Genomic DNA, 24,526 nt, shown 5'->3' with positions numbered 1-24,526 from the left:
GCATACAGGCACTGGGCTCCCAGCTTCACTACCTGGACTTGGTTAGTATGCATTTCCTACTTGTCTGCTGGTGGCCCTATTTCAATGGAGGGGATTCACACCAAGGGAGAATTGCAGTATGATGGTTGTGATCCAGCCAACTCAGGTCTTTAGAGAGTGCATCTATAAAAGGGCCTTCCCCACTACACCTACATAGCAGCAAACCCAGGTTTCTGATCAGGTTTACAATATACCTGACAGGGAGATGCACCCAATCCTGGCTCTGTGGGATACATGTGTATTATTCACATGTTACATAAGTGTAGTTAGAAAATCTAAGGTGCACACCTACAAAATGTGTATGACAGTTCTGCACATTTTCATATTGAGCAATTTCCCCAATACCTTTTCACATTGTAGAGGATAATGGTTTCTCTCATGCTGGAAATATTTAGATATATATCTAGGATGTGCAGAGCTAAGGAGAGGATGAGATACCTCAAAAATAGGGAAAATTATATGGTCCAGGACTGTGCAATTGCCAACTGATGGTTTAATTCACGTTACATTCTTTTAAAATATAAAGTTAGCTGTCTTTGAACTCTCTCTCTCTCTCTCTCTCTCTGTGTGTGTGTGTGTGTGTGTGTTTAAATTAGCTTTCATCTAGAAGTACAAATTCTAAAACAAGGGAGAATTTATTAATATGCAAACAGTTATGTTTATATCAAGAAAAGCAATATGATAGATCTCTCTTGAATATAAAAACTTTATACTACCCAGGAGGATTAATGAATTTTGAATGAAAGATCAGTTGGCTTAGCTGGAAGCAGGTGAAAAATGACCTGCTGATCCACTGATCTTTTTTTAAACTGACAGCTACTTACAATTGCAAGACAACAGCCTCCCAAACTGGGATGCCTCAATCAGCTCAGAGAGAAGATCTTATGCACTGAAACAATGTAGAATCACTTTGTAGTAGTTAATGGGTCTTGCCTTCAGAGTGAATGATGTATGTTGTTATATGGATCATTAGCACCCATTTTTAGTCACAAAAGTAACTTTCTGCCCTGTTGTAATGAAAGTAAATGACATATTTTATGTTAAATTGTATTCAAAGTGTAGCAACAAAAGCACATTCATTTCCATCCCCCTGGAACTTTATTGTCTTTTTCCTGTATGCCATTCTTGTTTACTCCTGCCACTGCTCCCTCATTTTGAAACTATTCTGTGAAGTAGTGACTCTCCCATTTTAGTTTTGCTCATAGAAATGGACTGTCGGACTGTCTTTATTCTATTGATCAAAGTGAAGAATCTGGGGCAAATATTTGTTTCTTTCTCTTATCCTAGGGTGAATATTTCTCAGCATTCAAGCAAGCTTCACGACGGGAGGATGACATTGCTATCGTGACCTGCGGGATGAGAGTCCTGTTTCAAGAGGGGACCGATCGAATACAAGAGATTAAGCTGAGTTATGGAGGAATGGCTCCCACGACTGTACTGGCTACAAAGACATGTCAGGAGCTTATTGGGAGGTAGAAGAATAATACTCTGATATTATAGAACAGGGAAAGTTCTGACAGTGTTCCTGCATGAGAGTCTTAGGTGCAGAAGGAATATTATATAGGAGAAACCCCGTAGCTGACAGGTTCTGCCAGCATATTGCCCGGGCTGGCCACACTGAGTTCGCGCCACAGCCCTTGTTGGCAATGCGGATGCATTGAATTTGGGCACAGCCTAAGGGTTTGTACCAAATGGACTATAGGGCAAGTGAATGAGAATTTTGTGCTAATTTCTGGTTCATTTCTTGGCAGGGAGTGGAAAGAAAATCTTTTGCAGGAAGCCTGCCACAGGCTGGCTGGTGAGATGAATCTGTCCCCTTCAGTCCCGGGTGGCATGGTGGACTTCCGACGGACTCTTGTGCTCAGCTTCTTCTTTAAATTCTATCTCACCGTGCTTCAGAAATTAAATATAGAGCTCAATGGCAATGTGAGTGCTCCCATCACCTTGCTGGGGAGGGGGTTCAGCAGGAAGTCACAGCATGTGGAGACAAATGCTGCTTGTGTTAAATTCTAGGGGGTCCTTTAGAAATTGGGACATTACGAGGAATGAGTCTTTGTGGTAGGTGTTTTGGCACACTGCTGAGGTTCTGGATACTCTAGAGCAGCGGTCCCCAACCTTTTTGGGACCAGGGACCGTCCGTGGAAGACAAATTTTCCATGGACCGGAGGGGGGGGGGATGGGACCGGGCCACAATAGGGGTGTGGGAACCCCCCTTACCTTGGGTCCAGGGGGGGCAATCTGTCCCACCCCCCAGAATCCTCGCTGGCTCTGGCCGGCTCCGCTCTGCAGCGAGTCTGCGGAGCTGCTGGCTGGCTCCGGCCAGGGCAGGACTTCTGACCGCTGGGATGCAAATGGCGTCTGCATAGTGGATGCCATTTATGTCCCTGTTCTTTGCAGTAATAGGCTATTACTGCAAAGAACAGGGCCGGAGCCAGCTGGCAGCTCTGCGGACTTGCTGCGGAGCAGAGCCAGCCAGGGCTGGCAAGGATTCCAGGGCAGGGGGGAGGGACGGATCACCTCCCCCCCCCCCGCGGACCCAAGGTAAGGGTAGGTTCCTACACCCCTACTGCGGCCTGGTCCCTAACAGGCCACGGACTGGTACTGGTCTAGAGCTTCTCTTTTCATGGTAGGAAGGTCAGAGAAACAGATCCATTACTTGTTTATCTGAGAAGCAGATCCATTACCTAATTCCTTTGATATTTAGGTTTCCTCAGTGGACCTGTTGGAGTGTTTCTACAACTAGAATTTTGCAATATGTACTTAGAGCTTTTCTACATGAGGCTGTTAATCTGCTGTATCTACTTTTGGTTCTGTCACAGAATTGAGATCTGAACTCTACACAAGGAGCTTTTCCTTTTCTGCTTTTCTGGTACATATCCTCTAGGTGGTGCTGTGATATAGCGGAATATTGCAATTACATCAGTGTGGAAATACATTTTGTTTTGCTTTCACAAATAGTACTGCATTTGCTCTGCTTTAAACCCCCCCCCATGAAAGTGCTCTTAAAAAGCAGAAGTGACACTGGAGGGTAATGACACTATCTAAAGAACCTGTAAACAACTGTGAGTGAGGAACGATGAACACACAATAAATGCCTCATGTAGAAAAGCTCTTAATCTACAGAATGGAATCATAATACCTTTAATTGTACAAAGCAGAATCAACATGTGTGTTAGAATTGGAGTGCCTCTACTGATGGAGGAGGCCAGCGAGGGAAGCATCTTGTCCTTCTCAGGATATGTAAGCAGAATGCCACTCAACTGACCACTGTTGAATGGGTGGTTGTCATAAAAGCCCAAAGGAGTAGAAGGATAAAAGTGGCAGGTCTGGAAATGAAAAGAGGGATCCCAAAGAATTTGTGGTGGACTAAATAGGATTTTGGGGTGATGCTATGCATGTCTACTTAAAAGTAAGTCCCATTGGGTTCAGCAATACTTAGTCCCAGGTAAGTATTATACGATTTCAGCCATAATCCTTTAGACCAGCCACAAAGGAAGACTGATTTCCTAACTGCATGTGGAAGATGTATAGGTAGTATTACCTATTGGTAAGGTTTTTTGTTTATATACGAGTAATGCTCTTGTACAGGCTACAAGATATATATGAAAAGATCTAACTTTGCCTATGAGAAATTAAACTTGGATTATAAATATGTTTTTGCAGAATAATCTGGGTGATGTGGTCCCCTCAAAGTATGCCAGTGCCACTGAGTTATTTCGCAAGGATCCTGTCAACAATGTACAGCTTTTCCAAGTAAGTAAGAGGAATCACATGGTCAACCTTCCAGTTGCTGTCATACCTTGCGCTGTCCTTTGACTCCATTCTAGGAACCTTGCTAGACTTTGTTCTTCCCTGAGTCTTACATTGAACAAATTCCTATGTTTGTTTACTATTTCTTCCCCTATTTTTCCAATTAATGATTTATGGATTGGTCTGTGCGTGTAAGCACTTGTTCCTTTCAGGTCTAGATAGAAGGAACTGTCCATGGGTTAAATGTGCTGAATAATATTTCTCTAAACCTCCTCACATCCCCACTGCTTCTGTTGGAATTTATATGATACTTCTATTGAATAATATATGTTAGGGATATTGGTGTCAACATTGGACCAACAGCGCCAGAAAAGTACTACCAGTCTCTGGTTTTGTTACAGGAAGTGCCTCCTGGGCAGTCCATCGAAGATACAGTGGGACGACCCTTGATGCACCTTTCAGCTGCCAAGCAGGCAAGCGGAGAGGCAGTCTATTGTGACGATATACCTCGCTATGAGAATGAACTCTACCTAACGCTAGTTACCAGCACCAAAGCCCATGCTAAGATTGTGTAAGTAGTAGGTACTGCTTCTGTAACATAAATATTTGTTTTGTCAAACAATCACCCAAGTGCCCACCATTATGATAGTGTGGGTCTTGGAGTTGTATGCAGTGTTAGTCCTACACAGAGAAGACCCATTGAGATGAATGGACTTAAGTTCGCCCATCAATGGATGACCTTTATATTGCAAAGACCCCTGGCGAGGTACAAGGCATCTCTGTCTGTTGCACTCACAGAAATCCATTCCAGCCCCTTTTGACTAGAATGGAAGTTCAGGATTCGCTCTCATCTGAGGGGGTTATTTAAAACCTTCAGGACTGGAAGCATCTATAGAAGAGACGAGCCATACAGTGCATCTATCTGCTACATGAGAGCTCCATGTATGTGCACTTAGGGTTTGGAAGTTTGGTCAAACTTTGTCCAGGGTATCCTTTCTTCAGATACAGCTTACATGAGCAGATGTGGCTAGATAACATGAAGTAATCCTTCTCTGTTCTCCTCTTTCCTCTCAGTTCTGTTGATACCACAGAGGCCCGGAATGTACCTGGCTTTGTGTGTTTTGTCTCTGCTAAGGATGTTCCTGGGAGTAATGTCACTGGGAATGCTAATGATGAAACCGTCTTTGCAAAGGACACTGTATGTAGCTGTTTGTTTGTTTGTTTGTTTGTTTGTTTGTTTCACTTGTAAAATGTTCAAAGTTATCCCTAAGAAGTTCAGATGGGACAATATTACTTCATTGTACATTGTTAGTGATGTTAATTAATTCATGAAATATTTGCCAACTGTGTCCCCGCAAAGTGCAGGCTTTCAGTACATCTTCACCCCAGCCTTTCCCCCCAAAATTAACAGAACAAGTTGTTTGGGCATCTGTAGTGGATTTATACTTTTTTTTTTTTTTTAAATGAGAATCTCTGATAATGATGGAGGGAGGTGTGGGACAATGGCTGGAATGAAAAACATTGCACAAATATCTTGCAAACTAATGGTGGGATGTTGGTGCCTCTCTAATGTAGCATTTACTGTCACATGAGTACAGCAGTGGAAGTGGAATACTAATGAGGGAAATTTAGTGATAAAATGGGATGGAGCATAAATCTATTTGAGTGATAGATCATGCCAAACTGAGCTGGTGCAGACATACCTTCGGACTGCAATCCTTTTCAGGCTTACCTGGGAGTAATTCCTATTGAACTCAGTGAGACTTACTTGCAGCCTAAGTGATAACAATGAGCCGGCCACTTTCTTTAGATATATATGTTTTACCTGATGCTTTGACTTAGATTCCTGCATTGAGCAGGGGGTTGGACTCGATGGTCTTATAGGCTCCTTCCAACCCTACAATTCTATGATTCTATGAATACCTTTTATGAGAACATTCATAATGGAGACTGTGCAGTTCATTGATTGCAACACAGTTGTTACTCCTGCTGTTGTGCAACAGTATAACTAAATTCAGAAGCATGTCCATTTTAATTGAAATTGGATTTCAAAGAGAATATATCTGAAATGAAATATTCCAGAAAACAAAGAAATCAGTGAATAAACTAAAGTCTTTTGAATCCCAGGTCACTTGTGTTGGCCACATTATTGGTGGGGTATTGGCAGACACGCAAGAACATTCCCGAAGAGCTGCTAGAGCAGTGAAGATCACATATGAAGACCTTACACCAATTGTCACCATTCAGGTAAGATGGTGACACAAATGTGATGTCTCTCTCAATCCCTGACTCCTGAATGCTTAACCTAGATCCCTCTCAAAGCGATGCCTTTGGAGGCAGCTATTCAGGTTTCCATTACTATGTTTCTGACATGGATGTGTGTGTATACGTGTGTGTGTATTGATCTGTGTTCTATGAGTACACATTCTTCCTGTGAGCACAACAGAACCAGTGAAGGCGGAACAGCACCGTTGGATACTGCCCGTTATGTGCACAGCCTGTGCACAGTCTATAGGGCTGTGCAGACCTCTGCTTGTCTCTGGGCCCTTTTGTTGTACAGATGTTGGATGTCACATTGGAAAAGAGGCCTATATGCATAAAGTCCATTATTCCCTATAGACCTGATCCACACAACCTATATCTCCAAGAAGGTGGTCCCAGATGGTCTCCATAAGAACATAAGAGCCATAATGGATCAGACCAAGGGTTCATCTAGTCTAGCATTCTGTTCACATAGTGGCCAACCAGCTGCCCATGGGAAACCCACAAGCAGGACATGAGTTCAATAGCACCTTCCCGCCCATCTTCCCCAGCAGCTGGTGCACATAGGCATACTGCTTCTGATACTGGAGGTAGCATATAGCCATCAGGATTAGTAGCCATTGGGTCTTATCCTCCATGAATTTGTCTAACGGCCTTTTAAAGGCATCCAAATTAGTGGCTATCTCTGCATCTTGTGGTAGCTGAATTCCATAGTAACCATGCACTGTGTGAAATACTTCCTTTTATCTGTCCTGAATCTCCCACCAATCAGCTTCATGGGATGCCCCTGTGTTCTACTATTATGAGAGAGGGAGAAAAATGTCTCCCTATCTGCTTTCTCCACACCATGCATAATTTTGTACACCTCTGTCATTACTCACCTTTTCTCCAGTCCAAGCCTTGGCCAGACACACACTGGCTTAGCTTCAGCAGTGTAACTGCTTGTGACTTTAAATAAAAGCTTGGTTGTAGACATGCTGTGTTAATTCTGGTGAATATGAGATACAACTAAGTCGACCAGATCAAATAGGGACAGGGCTCCTGTAAAGGACAGGGAATTTTGTTACATGCAGCTTTTTTCCCACTCTTGAGGTACTGATGCTATGACAAAATGTTTTTTCTATACAACCGTTGAACTGTTGAAGGTATAGGATCCCTGTTCTCCGTTGCACCTGGTCATCCTAGATAGTAAATAGGTAAGAGTGTGTTGTATGATCGAACCTTGGCTATGCTACACAAAACCTTACCAGGAAGAATGGAAACATAGATATTCTCAAACGTCTATATACCTCAAGCCAAGTTGATTGTTGTAAGTACAAATAACTATTGTCCTTATATAATCTGTACAGGAAGCCATTGAGAAACGGTCATTTTTTGAGAGTCTAAGGAAGATTGAGAAAGGAAATATCCAGAAAGGATTTCAAGAAGCTGATCATATTGTAGAAGGTGAACTTCTATGTCTGTTTTTCTTATAAAACAATGTGCATCTATCAAAGTCCTCTTTTTATGCAGTCATCACATGAATGATATTGTTGTAACAGGCTTTGAATTCTGTGTTTGAAAAATAATTAGGGATGGGTGAACCTTCTGAAGTTCTCTATGGTTTCTCGTGGGGGTTTTCCAAGCTCCCTCTGCCTCCAAATCACGAAAAATGAAACATTTTCTGAGCCAAAATTAGTGATTGGAGGCTAACAACATGGCAGAGTGCTGCCCTGGCTAACAACGTAATGGGCTACAGTGGAGTCTGGGAAGTGTAGTTCAGATCCCTTGAATGAACTACACTTCCCAGAGTCCACCATTCCCAGAGATTCTAATGGAGGGGAGGAAGTGAGGGAGAGTCAAAGAGAGGAAAAACCTAAGGAAGAAAGGGAAATGACAGAGTGTGTTTGGTAGTGGAAGAACTGGCTTTGCCGGTGGGAAAGTGCAGAGGTTGGAGGAGGTGCAAGACGTTCTCTCCTGAGTTGTTGGATTTTGAGCACTTGGGACAGGAAGTTTGGGGGTTGGACTTGGGTCTTCTGGATCCCCTGTGTTTGAATCTGAGCCGGGTTTGGACAAACTCTCATGACATCCCTGGAAATGATCCTTTGAACTCAGTTTATTATTTGATTTGGAGATACCTGTCCAATTTTCACTCCCACAGGGGAGATGTACCTTGGTGGCCAGGAGCATTTTTATCTGGAGACTCACTGCACTATTGCTGTGCCAAAAGGAGAAGATGGAGAAATGGAGCTCTTTGTATCTACCCAGAATCCAATGAAGACACAAGTGAGTCAGACACTTGTGATAGGTTTTATTTGAGGTGGGGGAGTCTGCACACTTATATAAACAAGAATAACTTCAATTACAATGGATTTTTGGTTTACTGCTCCTTAGTTTAGAGCATCAGAGGGGAGATTTTTCTCAGGAGTGAAGCAGGGGAGGATAGGGTTAAATTCCATCCACATGTCTGCTCTGATCCCATTAATTATTACACCCCACCCCATACACACAGATGATGCTGTGTGTACTTAAAAACCTACACGACAGTGTAGCTGGGCCCTCAGCCACAAAGCAAAGCAATACAGCGCTAGCAATGCTAGCTTACTAGCAAAATGGTGCTGGGTTCCTACTAGATGAAAGAAACTTTTCTTGGGAAATGGTGTGAGTGTTGCATGTCTGTGGATAAATAGAGGCACTTATATTTTATTCTTCAGTGCAGAAGTGCACAACCTTTTCAGGCCCGAGGGTGCATCCAGTGTAGGCTGGGGGCTGCACATGTGCATGGACTTGCACACGCACCTCCCAAATCTTCCCTCCCTATCCACTGAGGTCTAGGGACTGCTGTGTGTGTGTGTGTGTGTGTGTGTGTGTGTGTGTGGAGGTAAAAGCCTCTCCCATCCCCCAGTGATTGCTACTGAGATTGCTGTTTTTCTATCTCTACTAGCAGTGGAAAATGTTCCCCCTGCCCCGCCCCACACATACATACAAGGAAAAGTGAGTGGAGTCCTGCTGGCTTTGGGAGCTGCACTGGGAATAGCCAAGAGGCATTCCCACCCCCGGAGCCGAAGGCAGTGGAGGCCAGTGACTCCAATTTCGGTGGGGCTGTGATTCCATTCCGGGTTTCAATCAGAACCAGCCAGAATTCTAAAGAAGCTGTCCAAGATGCTGAACCCTATACCCAAAACAGGTTCAGCACTTTGGATAGCTTCTTTAGGCCGCAGGTGAGGTACTACTGCTTTAGTGTAACCACTTTGGCATTTCCACCTAGCTTTGGAAAAAGGAGTGTATCAATAAGCAGAGAACCAAGAGACATGGGTTTCTAGTTTCCTGATGCTAACATTAAACTCATGAGAGTCAAGTAGCCTGGTATAGATGTTGTAAAGCCTTACTATAAATTCTACATAGATATTCATTTATTGGGCTGCCACTGTATATCACACACATCAGAAGGAAGACGGATTTTATGTCTTGTTCTTGGTGACTGTTTTGCTGCTAGTAGGCTGATGCATGTATTTGTTTTTGCTTAGGAATTTGTTGCCAAGGTGTTAGGGGTCCCATCAAATCGAATTGTGGTCCGTGTGAAGAGAATGGGAGGAGGATTTGGAGGAAAAGAGACAAGGAACACGATTGTATCCACAGCTGTAGCAGTAGCTGCTGTTAAGTAAGTTCTAATGAAAGGAACTTCTGTTTGGCCACCCTGGGATAACCTGAACTTCGAGAGGACTTTGTCTGTTTATTTAAGAGGATTAAGAAAATGGATTTGCTTTGGATCTAGAGCTTCTGCATGTGCTTTAGCAGGATGATTTCCTGACTCCTTTCACCACATATGAGTATAAAACTCTGCTGTGATTCAGAGATGGCACTGGTCTTCAGCATCAAGGAGGACAGGATCTCTCTGTGCCCTCTGTCCAATTTTACACGGTGTACAACATAATCTCATATGTGAGCTGGGTGTTCCTCTTGAATGCCCAAATGCATAGATACCGTTTGTGAAATCTTCCCACCTCTTTTTTACAGGGAAGAAACAGTGTGAATAGGGCAATGGTATGATGGGGCATTCAGGTGGATCACCCTCCTCATACGTGAGGCTATCTGCATGGTTTTGGGGGAGAAGGAACGTTCCCTTCCGCCATGCTGAAGACTGGCATTTGTCTCAGCCTGGGCTGTGTAGCTGGGAAGGAACATGGAAGACACTTCACAGTGGATAGAACTGTGTTTGATATCAATTACAACACATAGTTTTGAGGAAATAATGCGAATGGATGGTTCACATACATCCCATACAGTTACAAGAAGCAGGGATTGTTTGTCCATTGGCTGATGTATGACAAAACTTTGGAGACACTAAATAACTGGATCAACAGACTAGTGAGACAGAGACTGCTTCCTTCTAAACACAGACTTGATTCTCATGCTTCTGCTATTCGGGAATTGCAAGCATTAAGGAAGGTTGACTGATACTATAGGGAGGCAAAGGAAAGGTGGGAAGAAGGCAGAGAATTATGTAAGGAGTTAGATGGGTTTGGAGTGGGTGAGGAGTCTATTGACTCCAAAGCTATTGTGAGGGGAGGGAGGGTGGGCAGCAACAGCTCACTGACAAGCAAGGTAGGATCTTCACTGATATTTACCTTTGGAAGACTCTAGGAAGATAAGATGAAACATAACTTCATGATTTATTGAAAGATAATTTTTCCTCCTATGGCAGAGGTGGGGAACTTTCGGCCCTCCAGATAATGTTGGACTACAACTCCCACAACCCATGTTCATTGGCCATGATATCTGGGGCTGATGGGTATTGGAGTCCAACAACATTTCGAGGGCCGCAGGTTTCCCACCCCTGTTGAATAGGATAAAAATTAAATAGCTTAACTATTAAAGTGGGATTCGTGAGGTAGTTCCAGATGGATGGTTTCTAGCACTACCTATCAAAAGGCATTGTGTAGCTGTTCCTTCTTTCTCTCCTTAATGGATCTTCTATGGTAACAGAAAAGATTGAAAGAGCTGTGGGAAAACACAGGAGGGTTATCAACAGAAGACAATGATGTCAGGACCCCCGGTAAAATTTGGTGAATACGGCGGGGGGGGGGGCACTATTCTCATCTGGAATAGGGATGTTGGAGATATCCAGAATGGAGTCAACTGAGTTCAGATTTCTATGTGGATTCTGCAGCAGAATGGCTTTTTCTGAGTCGTGCAGATTCTGCAGGCTTGCAGACCATTTATTTACTTTTGGGTGGGATTTCCATAAATTTACACTTGTGCTAATGCGCACTTGCGGAAATGGAATAAAATTCTCGTATGTCTCTAAAAAATAAAAATCTGATGCTGTAAATGAACGGACAATCGAATGAAAGATGCCTGACAATCCATGAAATACATATGGAATAGATTTAACAAAATCCTTACATCCCTAATCTGAAAGCACCTTTAGTCTTCAAAACAGCTAGTTCTGGATATTTCATCAGTACAGTTTGCCGAATCTGCATTGCAGAAGCCATCAGAATCACCTGGAGCCTCCTGTAAATTGAGAGATGGAATTAGAGCCTCTGAAATCCAAAACAGACTCTGGAAGTGGTGGGGGAATCCAACCACCAAATTAGAACCATAAGGCTGTTAGGTTTTCAGACAAAGAAAAGGACAGAACTTTTTTAAAAAACAAGACCTATAATAATTATTTTAAAGGAGACACGCAGAGTGGCATTGCCTGTGTATTCAGAAAGTTTGGAAACAGATCGCTGGTAAGATTGATGAAATAACCGCAATTTTAGTTCCATAATTCTCATATGAAAGAATGTAGAACAAAATAGGAGATAGAATTAATCTTCCATTTGTTGATAGCAGGAAGATGATTAATTGGGAAAGGAAAGATGGACTATTAATGAAAAACGGGGATGTATGTTGGGGAGTTATCAGGTGTCTGAATTTGACATATTTGATTAGATTCAGAGAAAATAAGATGAAGGATATAAGAACAGGCAGAGTAGTTCTAACTGGGAGTGGGGTGATGGGTATCTACCACTTCCAAAGCCCTGCCATATTGCCCTGGTCAGGGCAGGAAGTTTGGGGAACGCACCACACCAGAAAAGCCTCTCTCCCTTTTTGTCAAATAATGTATTGAAGGAGAAGAACTTCCCCATCAGATCTTAAGACAATAAAGCATAAGTGTCAACAAGATTCTTGCCACAGTCTCATTCTCTTCCTGACTTTGATGTCTTTACAGGGCTGGTTGCCCAGTACGATGCATGCTGGATCGAGATGAAGATATGCTGATTTCTGGTGGAAGACATCCCTTTCTGGGACAGTATAAGGTGAAAGGAAATTAGTTCTTAGAAGAAAATCCTCTTGACAAAACCACATTAATAAATGTAATGGTCAACATTGTCTACAATGGATAGCTGAAGGTGTGCTGTGCCATTGTATCATACTAGAGAGAATTAGTGCAGTTCACATTCCATGCTTTCACTAGCTAATTAGAGCCAATGGTGAGGGATGGTGGGAGCTGTAGGCCAAAACATCTTGAGGGCTCCAAGTTGCCTACCCCTGGTGTAGACAATATGGAGATGAATAGACCAGTGGTCTAATTTGGAATAAGGCAGCTTTCTGTATTCCAATGGGACAGTCACATCAGAGGACTGAAAAATGGAAATGTGTGTTTATATTGGCTGAATTTGTTCACCTTGATTCGTATCAGCCTCTCTTGTTTTACCAAAGCCTCTCTTGTTTTACCTCAGGGGTAAGAAGACTTTACAGAAGGCTGCTGGTAGGCTTAGGTCAGCCTTAGCCCTCCTGTGAAATATGTTGGAATACAAATCCCATCATCTCCAATCAGCATGGGCATTGAGGAGAGCTGGCTTAGAAGGCTAAATTACTATCAATAGCTTTCCAGCAGGTCTATCTTCCAGGTTTAGGGAACTCAGTTTACTGAATATCAAAACATCTGTAACTGGAAAAGCTGAACTCTGCAAAATTATTGTTTTCTCCTCTGCTCCCCTGCTCCCAGGTTGGCTTCAAGAAGAATGGAAGGATTACTAGTCTCGACGTGACATATTACTGCAATGGAGGGAATTCAGTTGATCTTTCTCATGGAGTAAGTTAAAGAAACATTCTGCTCTATTTTATTTGTTTATTTAAAATATTTGTATCTCACCTTTCCATTCCATCATATTTCTTATGTGATTCCTGATTGGCTGGAATCACTTGGGAAGTAATGGGGATGGAGGACAGCTTGTGAGCATGGGTGGGGGAATGGTTCTAAAGCAGCAGCAGAGAAGGGAAACAACTGCTGGAAAAGTGTGTGTGGGGGGCAAATAAAGAAAAAAGAACAGTTGTTTTGCTAAGAGGCAACAGTTCTTAAGCAGATTCAGAGGCAATAAGCAAACAAGTGGATAGAAGGCAAGGATTTTATTAGGTATCAGGTAAAATGAGACAGAGAAACACAAGATACTGAGTGAGATAGCTTACTTCCCCCATCTGTTGTGGAGAACTCCATGAGTGATAACCAAGAGACCCCAGTCAAACGGCAGGCACGCAGCAACTTCTGCAGTCCAGGACTGAGTTGAAGTTCACTGTGGGTGGTTTTCTGGAGACTTTTATACCTGAGATCTCCTGTTGCTACATCCAGGTTTCAGCAGCACCCTAATTAATCACACCTGTTGTGTTGGTCAGATTCTCAGGTCTCATGATGTTCATACATTCTTGTATCGCCCAAAAGATAAGTTAAAGCGAGTGGACAGTGGCCAACCTAATTAATTTCTGGATCCCCCTGCAGTTCAAGGTTGTAGCTTCCAGAGCAGACAACTGACCTTGAAAAGCAAAGATTCAAGCCAGGAGGCTTGAGGGCTCTCAAGGGGGCCTGGTTCTTAAGGTTCTCCAGGAGATTCTGGCACACAAGGAACAATTGTGGCACGCTACTCTCCTATCTCCTTGATATACACTGGTCTTCCGGTCCATTTCCTGTACAACAGCGAAGGGTCTTTTGGGAACATTTCAAGCCCACCCCCACCCCAAAGTGGCCCTGTAAGACTGGAAATGTTTGCTGGCAAATATTTTGTGAACTCTTGCTACTCTAAGAGTTCCTAACTCACGGCTAACCGTTTCCACTCAAATGCTAAAATGTTTAGTTTAAGCAGCCTTCCCTAACCTGGTGCTCTCTAGATGTGTTGGACTGCAACACTAATGGCCAGGCTGGCAGGGAATGATGGGAGTTGCAATCCAGCCCGTCCGGAGGGCACCAGGTTGGGGAAGCTTACTTAAGAGCCATAGTACATGAATGTAGCAATGAGCAGTTTTATAAGTTTGATAAGAGTGAGTGGTTTTATAACTGCTGTGCAAGGGGAAAATTATATGGAATGAAGCTTCTTCAGAGCAATTTTGAGCAGCTGAGTGATGTGTGTGTGTATGTGTGTGCATGCACGTGCATGCTTAACCCTTTCTCTGCCTACCATTTTCCCACTCTAAATCATCTCCTCAAAGCTACTTTCCCATAAGGGTAGGGGTTTTTCCAAAAGTATTTCATTAGGGTAAACAGGGCGGGAGGGTGGGGAGGAAATGAAGTAAAATATAGCTTGGGGTGATTTGGAGCATAACACTCAGGGAGGAAGGGAGAATGTTCAGCATGTGTGCACATGACTTGCACACACATGCATACACTGTTCCTCCACAACTCTTCCTTCAGCTCTACCCTGAAGTTGTTTTTTATTAAACACTGAAACTGGGGCTTCATTACATGGGTTACATGCTACAAATAATTTGTCTCCAAGTCTTCTTTAATTGGGATTGTTTGGGTGTTTAACACAAAATCTAAATGGTTGTTTAAGTTAGGGTTTTTAATAAGATGATGAAAAATTCAATTCAACTATTTCACGATCATAAAGATACATTTTCTGCAGTTGGAATATCAATGAAAAATGTGCCAATTATTAATGATTGTTGAATCAGAAAAACAAACACCCATATCTTATTAAATAAGTGGATGTTTTTATCTGTTTTGTTTTTTTGGTCACCAGGTTATGGACAGAGCTGTGTTTCACATGGACAATTCATACAACATCCCAAACATCAGAGGGAATGGCATAGTCTGTAAAACGAACTTGTCCTCCAACACAGCATTCCGTGGGTTTGGGGGTCCCCAGGGGATGATGATTGCCGAGTGCTGGATGAGTGACATTGCCTTGAAGTGTGGGCTGCCAGCAGAAGAGGTATGTGTTCGTAGAGATATGTTTCCTGTGATATTTCCGCAAACTGCCATTTCCATAAAGCATGCATCCTTCAGCCAGCTAACATTAAGGTAACGAGAGTTACCTTTTGAGCGAGGGAACACCTGCCAGCCAGCACAGTCTTGTTGCAATTTCCATTGAGAAACATAATCTCAACATTGATACCGATCATCAGAGTCCTTTATAAGTTGGGTGTCAAAACTCTTACACATCAGAGGTGCTGTGCGCCATTCCTTATCACCCCAATGCTCTACAGAAGTTTGGTGGAATTGACCTGCATGCTTAGGAAACTATGTTTAGGATCAGAGTACTCAGTATATAATATACGTACTATTAAAGTCATTCTTTAATTCAAAAGGTCACAGGCTTCTGAAATGTTAATGCAAGCTGGTCATATGTTTTTTGCTTCGGGAAGGTACGAAAGCTCAATCTATATAATGAAGGAGATCTGACTCATTTCAATCAAAAGTTAGAAGGATTCACTGTGCAAAGATGCTGGGAAGAGTGCCTCATAAATTCAGACTATCATTCCAGAAGGAAGCTCATTGATGAGTTTAACCGGTAGGTTTCTTACTTTAAAGAATAATTTAAGGTGTATTCCAAAATCCTATAAAGCCCTGGTAGATATTGTTTTTTGTCATTTGAAATCAAAGTCTCGTGATAAAGATGTGTGTTTCATCTTTCCCTGTTTAGGTTAATTTCATACTGAGAGCTGCAGTGCAGGTTAAATTGACCCATGATGCAACCTGGCATCCAGTTGCTTGGATTATGTTCTCTGCAACTTTTCACAGGTGCTCACTGAAGTGAATGGAGAACAGCACTTGATGGCAGTGTGCATGACCTTCCATCAAAAGCTGTGGTTTGATGATGGCGTGGGCTACTTGGATTACTCCTAAAGTGCTCTTAGGGCACAATCCTATCGATTGCACCCTTGATGATTGGAAGCCCCCTAACTCAGAGGCATCTGATCATCCAATGCAGGTTGGGAGGAACAGCGGTGGTGATCTTCACCTCCCCATTCTCCTGCCTTGTATTTTTTGCTAGACGGGCTTTTTTTGCCTGTCTAGCAATGGTGCTTCAGAAAGGGAGGGAAGGAGTTTGTATCCTGGCATCTCCAGTCTCCTTCCCTCCCTGCCCACCAAAACACCCCCTTTTCCCCTTCTCCGAGGTCACTTTTCTGACCTCAGAGGCCAGGCAGTGCGGTTCTTCCCATCCTGGCTTTTAGGGGGTGGAGGAGTGGGGCGGATCTCTGACTCCCTCTTCCAAGGTTGGAGCTCTGTCTCCGACCTTGGAAAAGGGAATCCCCAGTATCCTGTGGCCCCTCAGACAATGTCTAGAGGTCATAAGATGGATCCCTTAATTGGTTTGCTTCCATTACCCCATCATTGCAAGGCTAGTTAATAAAATAATGGTCAGGTTCATGCATACACGCACACAGACACAGGCACACAAACACACTTAAGATTTTTAAGATTTCAAATCTAAGATTTCAAATAGTTTTTCTTTCATCAAAAAGATAGAAAAAATACAAAACCACATGTACAAAGACAAAGAACATGCTCAAAATATTTGAACAAACACATAGCACAATTAAAATAAGAAATAGGCAACAAGCCATAAAGAACAATTAATCAAAGAAGCCATCACATATACAGGATTGACCTTTCAAAATTATTTTGAGGGTGAGGTAATTTGACTAATAGAAGAGTTTTCATAGCCTTTACAGACATCCTTGTTTTACTGGAAGATTCCAGTAACTAGCAAAGACTAGACTAGCAGCGATGAGTGAATTTAAAACTATTTTGTGTAATTTAGCAAATTTCAGATTTTTTTTGTCATCACTACATTTGTGACTTCCTTCCTTGGCTTATGTTCAGTGCCAAATATATATCACCCCTAGAGGGGTGTTAATGAGTTAGATCATTTGAGGAAACCCTGCTGCACTGAGTTTAAAATAAAATGCTGGGGGACCAAATGAAAAGTGCAGTGTCAGTTTGCTGACTACAGTCCACCTCCCACCCTTCCTATTAACCTTGCCTTGTTCTGATGCAAAGTTGTTACAGGAAAAGAAAGCATGCAGAAGAAAGATTGTGTCTTGTTTAGGAGAGACTAACACTGTCCTGTTCTCCCAGGCAGAATCGCTGGAAGAAGAGAGGCATGGCCATAATTCCCACCAAATTTGGGATCAGCTTCACAGTCCCCTTTCTGAATCAGGTTGGCAAGCACCCCTAATTATTACAATTTTAAAATCCTTAATTATTACAATAAATTATTACAATGCTTACCACTGTAGAACACCTTTGTGTCCAAATTCTTCAGTCCACCTTTTCAGATTCCCCAGGAAAGGGAATATTTGGAGCAATACAGCTAGATACACATTTTAATTCCAAGTTTGCATTAGATCATGTTCTGATTCAAGGCACAGAGTTGCAGGCTTGGTTCCGTTGTTGCCCACCAGTCTGCCTTCATCTTCAAAGTAAATTCTATGATCTTTGTTCACTGAGTTTTTGTTTTGCTTTTGTGATACTAGCCCTGCCTAGACACTAGCCTAGGGAAAGGCAAACTTTTAGGTCCTGTGAGCATATTTTGCAATTGAAGAAACTGTTGTGGGCACCACTACATGGTGGTATTAAATGGCTAAAATGGCTGTCATGGGAGCCATTTGTGGCTAGACACAAAGGACAAGTAACCTGCCAAACAACAGTATACATGGTGCAGATGCGGTATGAGCCACAACACACTCAACAACTCCCTTGAACCAAAAGTTCAGCACCTTCTTTTTTCCCTTCTTTTTTCTTGGTGGCTGGGCATGCTACAGAGGAAAGCATTGGTCTGCAGCTGCCTACCATCTTCATTTCCTAAGAATGTCTCTAAGCCCCATGTATGGCCCAGAAGCTTTCATGGGAAATGAAGATGGCAGCGACTGGGGGCCCTCACTTTACTTATAAGTAATTCCGGCTGCCAGTAAGAAAATGTGTTAATTAAACAAAACATGGAAAGGGTAGGGCACTTCAGCAAGGTCCAAGGAAGGTAACTGGGGACACACTGGTGCCCATGGGTACCCCGGTGTGTTCCCCTGAACTAATCAGTGAATTCATGAGGTAAAGAGAACTGAAGAACTGAAGTGGTGTTTTCTTACGTATTGAGTCAACAGTTCATTTATACGTTTGTTGTAGCATTTGTATTGGCAAGGGGCCAGCATCCTCCACTGCACTTGGGGACACCAGACTAGCTGGGGCGGGGGGGAGCGCACAGGGCAGGCTGCATGGCACACACACCAATGTCCCCCAGTGCCTTGCTGTCCCCATCCCCAGCACCCACTGCTGGAGGAGCCTGCCTCACTGTGCCTCACTGAACGTGTGAAAGGCGCTACTAACTATCACCTTTGGAGGAAGTCCACATGCTAATGGTGTGTTGTCTTGTGGTCAAATATGAAAAAAATTCCCCCTTCACAGGACCTTAGTTATGCAGCCATAGCGATGGTTAGAATCCAGAAAACATGGGGGCACAGTTTAAGATCTATGAGTGATTCATCGCCTTTCCCTCACACAGAGAAATGTTACCTCTGATTGCATTCTATAGTTCAACTGACAGGTGTGCTAATGGGATTCTTGGGCAATGGGAATTCTTAGGACTACATAGACATATATGAAGTGAGGAAAGACGATTGCATGTAGTCTATGACTGTAAAGAGTGCCCTAGAGGTGATGTGTCAAATAGCTTTTGACAACCTCTCTCTCTCATTTCTGTGGTAGGCTGGTGCACTGGTACATGCATACACTGATGGTTCAGTGTTGCTCACGCATGGTGGGACGGAGATGGGTCAGGGCCTGCACACCAAGATGATTCAGGTAAATTATGAGTGTTTATATAATTGTCTGGTGCTGTTTTAAAACATATCATCCTTGCTCCACTAGGTTTTTATGACAGGAAATGTTGACAATCCAGAAAGCTTATTTACATGCATGGGAATGCATGTTTAAATCTGGGCCTTTTTCTTATTTTTCTAAGCAAATATCCCCACCACCCCTCTTTCCTCATGCTACATTACAAGCCACCTTAGTTTTAGGTGGGTGGAGGGCTGAGCTGCTTTTTGAGAAAAAAAGCAAAAAGACAAGCTGTCCAGGCTATTCTATCTCCTGTGTTTCTCTGGATTGTGGCCAATATGTCATTTAGAATCTTTCTACATGAGGCTTTTATTGTGCGCTCATGATTGTGCGCTCATGGTAGTTTGCGAGTCCTTTACACCAGGGGTCCCCAACCTCTGGGCCTCGGACTGGTACCAGTCCGTGGCCTATTAGCAACCGGGCCGCAGGGGTGTGTGAAACCCCCTCACCTTGGGTCTGCACGGGTCTGCGGGGGGGGGGAGGCGATCCGTCCCTCCCCACCCGGAATCCTCACCGGCCCTGGCTGGCTCCGCTCCGCCGCGAGTCTGCGGAGCTGCCGGCTGGCTCCGGCCACTGGCAGACTTGTGGCCACTGGGACACAAGTGGCGTCCGCTATGCTGACGCCATTTGCATCCCTGTTCTACAAGTAATAGGCTACATAAATCTTTACGTAGCCGATTACTGCAAAGAATAGGGACGCAAATGGCATCCGTGTAGCGGACACTATTTGCGTCCCAGCGGCCAAAAGTCCGCCTGCGGGAACCCCCTCCCAGTCCATAGAAAAATTGGACCAGTCTCTGGCACCAAAAAGGTTGGGGACCGCTGCTTTACACAACACCATCCTCCAGAGCCTCTCCCATGCTTTGCAACCATTATCGCGTTTTTTTTTCCTAACAAGGAATGTCTGATATTTTTCTGAATGGCATTATAGAATCCTCATGTATTTGCACAATTCCACTATAATACAGCACCACCTGTTGGGTGTGCAATGAAACATGTAGACAGGCAGAGAAAGAAAACATGCAGTGAAAAAAAATGTGTGAAGGAGCCAGTCTTAATCCCACAAAGAATCCAGAAGCAAAAGCCATGGTAAAGGTGCAGGTTAAAAGCTTCATGCAGGAAAGCCCTTAAATACCTCCAGCATAATAGGAAAACAATAACAAACAGGCCTGTTCTCGCTGTTTTGAGAGAAACCCCGGCTGATTGGTGGTATGGATAAATATATTTTTCTATGCTTGCTTTGAAAATTAGTTGTTCTTTGGAAGCGTGGCATCTTTCTTGTGGATTTTGATTTTACTTGCAACAAATAATGAAGACAGTCAGAAGCAGCATATTCCATAACTGCATAACTGAAGGATGCACCTTCCATAATGGCATGGAATATGGTGCAATACAGAAGCCTTCGGAGCTTTGTGGGCTTAGAATGGGAAGAAATGTTTAAACCCTAAAAGCCAAGCCATTGCATGTGTGATAGAGACTGCAGTGGAAATCATGATGTGTCTATGCAGGTTGCCAGCAGAACTCTGGGAATATCCACCTCCAAGATCCATATCAGTGAGACAAGCACCAACACCGTGCCAAACACATCCCCAACAGCTGCTTCCGTCAGTGCTGATATCAATGGGATGGCTGTTTCAGTAAGGAATAATCATTACACACCACTCTATAACTATATTTGATTATCAATCCACAGCGAGAAACCATACACAATGTATTTGTAGTCTCATAAATACAGGTTGCCCAAAGTTTTGGAAACTGCTGAAGAACAACTTGAATGGCGTGCCATAAACTTGTGGGAGTTTTAGTTATATTTGAATGCTGCTGAAAAAGAAAAGCATGTCTCTTTTAACATATTACACCCTGAGTTGGATCCAGATTGAGTTGTATTTGGAGTAGACCCATTGAAATCAATGGGATTTAAGTTGGGCGTGTCTAACTTTCAGAGACAGCACAATAAAACCATTTAGGGTGCAATCCTATGCATGTTTAGATGGAAAAAATTCCTACAACTCCCAGCATGCCCCAGCCAGCCGTAGGACTGTGCCCTTCGCTTTAAAACAAGGATCCCCCCAGAAGCGGGGGCAGATAAAATTGGTTCATGGAGATGCCGAAATTCAGTGACAAGCTGCAGATTGTTTTCCCACTGCCACCGTCACAGCTGCAGTGGTGGGTATTTTTATTTATGTATTCATTCATTCATTCATTCATTCATTCATTCCATTTCATTACTATACTGCCCAATAGCCGAAGCTCTCTGGGTGGTTCACAAAAAATTAAAACCAAAAAGTACACAGTAAAACAATCCAAAAATATAAAAGCATTAAATCCACAATGTAACAATACAACCAGAATAAAACCTAGCAGCAATGCAGAGATTTAAAATACAGATTTAAAACAGCAAAGCTAAAAGACTAGAAAGCTAAAATACTAAAATGTCTGGGAGAATAAAAAGGTCTTCACCTGGCTCCGGAAGGAATTAGGGATGTCAGAGAATTTCGCCACGAATCTTGGGGAGGCTGAATGCCAGCTGCCCCCCCCGCCCCCCCCGGGACGGGACTTACCTTGGGCGAATTCTCCTGGCGGCGGCGGCAGCTCCGGCGGCGGTTCGGCGGTGGTGGCGGCGGCGGTGGCCGGTCTTCCGACCAGCTGCCGCTGCCGCCATTTCCAGTAAAAAAAAAACAAAACCAAAAAAACGGGATAGGCTACATAAAGATTTACGTAGCCTATCATGGCTAGATTTTAAAAAAATACCGTGATAGGCTATGTAAATGTTTACATAGCCTATCACGGCTGAGTAAAAAAAACACACCAAAACCCGCGCGTATGCAAATGGCGGCGCCAATGGGCACCGCCATTTGCGTTCCTTATTTTGGCACGTGTAGTCTACGTAAACATTTATGTAGACTACGGCGAAAATAAGGGGAACACAAATAGTGTAGCGTCTACACGTGCCAAAATAAGGAACGCAAATGGCGGCGCCCACGGGCGCCGCCATTTGCGTACGTGTGGTTTGTTTTTGTTTTTTTACTCAGCCGTGATAGGCTACGTAAACATTTACGTAGCCTATCATGGCTGACTGCAGGGATGCAAACGGCGGCGGCTACGGCCACCGCCATTTGCGGCCCAGCCGGCCAGGATTCGGGGGTGGAGGGACGGAGCGCCTCCCCCCCGGCCAGAATTTCGGGAGGGAGGGACAGAGTGCCTCCCCCCCTGGCCAGAATTTCAGGGGGGAGGTACGGAGCGCCTCCCCCCCGCCAGAATTTCGGGGGGAGGGATGGAGCACCTCCCCCCCACCGCGAATCAAATTTCGTTCAAAGTAAGTGACTTTCGTACATCTCTAGAAGGAATACAACGTAGGTGCCAGGCGAACCTCTCTAGGGAGCTCATTCCATAGCTGGGTGCCACAGCAGAAAAGGCCCTCTTCCTAGTAGCCACCCGCCTCACTTCCTTTGGCAAGGGCTCATGGAGAAGGAGCGCTGAGGATGATCTTAAGGTCCGGGCAGGCACATATGGGAGGAGGCGATCCTTCAGATACCCTGGCCCCAAGCCATTAAGGGCTTTGAATGTTAATACCAGCACTTTGAATCGGGCCCGGAAATGGACTGGCAGCCAATGCAGCTGGAAAAGTACCGGCGTAAAATGAGCTTGTTGGCCAGTCCCCATTAACAATCTTGCTGCCCTATTTTGGACCAGCTGAAGTTTCCGGACCGTTTCCACAGGCAGCCCCACGTATAACGCATTGCAGTAATCCAGCCAAGAAGTTATCAGAGCATGGATAACTGTAGCTAGGCTATCTCTGTCCAGATAAGGGCGTAGTTGGTATCCCGGCCTAACCTAAGCTGGTAAAAAGCTGATAGCAAGGCTGTGCTTAAGGGCAGGAGGAGCTTTATGCCAGCCACATGCTGTATCGCCACTGTCATTCCGAGAAGGAGATGCAGGCTAGATGGACAAACAGTCTGACCGGTATAAGGCAACTTCCAATGTTCAGTTCCACACATTTGGGGAATTGCTACTCTGAGCTACTTGGCATTTCAATCTTTGCACAAGTGCTTATTATTTGCTTCTGTCAACTAGAGGTTCCAATTTGATCAACAATTCATTTTTATAACATTAGTAGTACAATCATTAGAACTAGTATTACTACTAGTGCATTCCCTAAAGTAGCACACTGTTTGAACTGTTTTATTGTTTTAGATTTTAATTCATCCGGGCTCTAGTCCCCACTCAGCCACGGAAGCTCACTGGGTGACTTTGGGCCAGTCACAGACTCTCAGCCCGACCCACCTCACAGGGTTGTTGTTGTGAGGATAAAATGGAGAGGACGAGGAGGATAATGTAAGCCGCCTTGGGTTCCTTGCAGAGGGGAAAAAAGGCAGGGTATAAATGCAATAAAATAAATAAAAATAAAATAAATAAATTTTATACTGTTTAAATTGATTTTAACTGTATGCCGCCCTGAGATCTTAATAATACTGGGTTGGATACAAATGTTTTAAACAAACAAACAAAATAGTTGTAGCATCACAGGTAGGAAGTATAGCAGCTGGACGCTAAGCTCCCATATGTGTTTAACCTGACATAATCTGAGGTAATCCAGCAGAAGGTTCTGATCCATCTCTTATAGCAGGGATGAGGAACCGCAGGCCCAGGGGCCAGATACAGCACTCCTGGGGCCAGTGAAGGGGTTTCTGGACCCTCCTGATCCCACCTCCTTTCCCCAACCACCAATCATTTGGTGGTTTCCCAGGTTTATGCAGTTTTCCCATTCTGAAAAGTGAAATGCATCTCCTAAGGTTTAGTGACTGGCAGTAAGAGTTTTAGGGCGCAATCCTATGCATGTTTAGATAGCAAAAACTCCTACAACTTCTAGCATGCCACATCCAGGTGGTAGGACTTTTTTTCTGTATAAGCGTGCATAGGATTGCGCCCTTAAGCTACAAATGTGCTGGTATTTTTGGTATTTTTCGCCCCACTCCGTTTGCCTTTGACCTTGCCCACCACAGCGGTCTGGGCCCCAAAATTGAATTTGGCTTCCTCACCCCTGTCTTACAGGATATCATTGATGGTATTGATTCTGCTGCAGTATATTTGTATCCCAGTAAAAAATCTGTCTGGTGTGCTTTATAAAGGTATGCACTGTGGTATGGTAGGCCCCTAGCAGACTTAGTTTTAGGATGAAAGCACGTGAATAGTATGGTTTCTGCTTAAAAGCGGCCAACATGCTGACTTTAACAGTAAAGGAACTAATTATATGTGGTTCTCTGGTCATAATGGTGAATGTTAGAACATTTATAACCTTGGGGAATTTAGGAGTGGTTGGCCAGAGCCTTCATATGAACACTACTAGAGTCACTACAATGGAGGACATTTTGAAGTGGTGGCCATGTGATATGT

General features: G+C 43.7%; 1 protein-coding gene across 3 annotated transcripts in view; it reads left to right on the top strand.

Moving 5' to 3' along the window:
• XDH (xanthine dehydrogenase) overlaps positions 1 to 24,526 on the top strand; it is a 108,510-nt gene that overhangs the window by 68,581 nt on the left and 15,403 nt on the right. For all 3 annotated transcript variants that reach the window (XM_084828629.1, XM_084828631.1, XM_084828628.1), the window contains 16 exons: positions 1,327 to 1,511; positions 1,791 to 1,965; positions 3,703 to 3,792; positions 4,191 to 4,360; positions 4,864 to 4,987; positions 5,917 to 6,036; positions 7,401 to 7,497; positions 8,192 to 8,316; positions 9,558 to 9,691; positions 12,251 to 12,338; positions 13,031 to 13,117; positions 15,036 to 15,227; positions 15,661 to 15,806; positions 17,378 to 17,459; positions 19,001 to 19,096; positions 20,641 to 20,769. In XM_084828629.1, the coding sequence (XP_084684755.1) occupies positions 1,327 to 1,511; positions 1,791 to 1,965; positions 3,703 to 3,792; positions 4,191 to 4,360; positions 4,864 to 4,987; positions 5,917 to 6,036; positions 7,401 to 7,497; positions 8,192 to 8,316; positions 9,558 to 9,691; positions 12,251 to 12,338; positions 13,031 to 13,117; positions 15,036 to 15,227; positions 15,661 to 15,806; positions 17,378 to 17,459; positions 19,001 to 19,096; positions 20,641 to 20,769 (2,040 nt within the window). The remainder of the gene's footprint in view (positions 1 to 1,326; positions 1,512 to 1,790; positions 1,966 to 3,702; positions 3,793 to 4,190; positions 4,361 to 4,863; positions 4,988 to 5,916; positions 6,037 to 7,400; positions 7,498 to 8,191; positions 8,317 to 9,557; positions 9,692 to 12,250; positions 12,339 to 13,030; positions 13,118 to 15,035; positions 15,228 to 15,660; positions 15,807 to 17,377; positions 17,460 to 19,000; positions 19,097 to 20,640; positions 20,770 to 24,526) is intronic.

The sequence above is a fragment of the Heloderma suspectum genome, chromosome 1 (assembly GCF_057233095.1).
Source record: "Heloderma suspectum isolate Gila_16-S chromosome 1, 16-S_ref, whole genome shotgun sequence".
Classification (NCBI taxonomy): domain Eukaryota; kingdom Metazoa; phylum Chordata; class Lepidosauria; order Squamata; family Helodermatidae; genus Heloderma; species Heloderma suspectum.
This window is presented reverse-complemented; position numbering and strand designations above follow the sequence as displayed.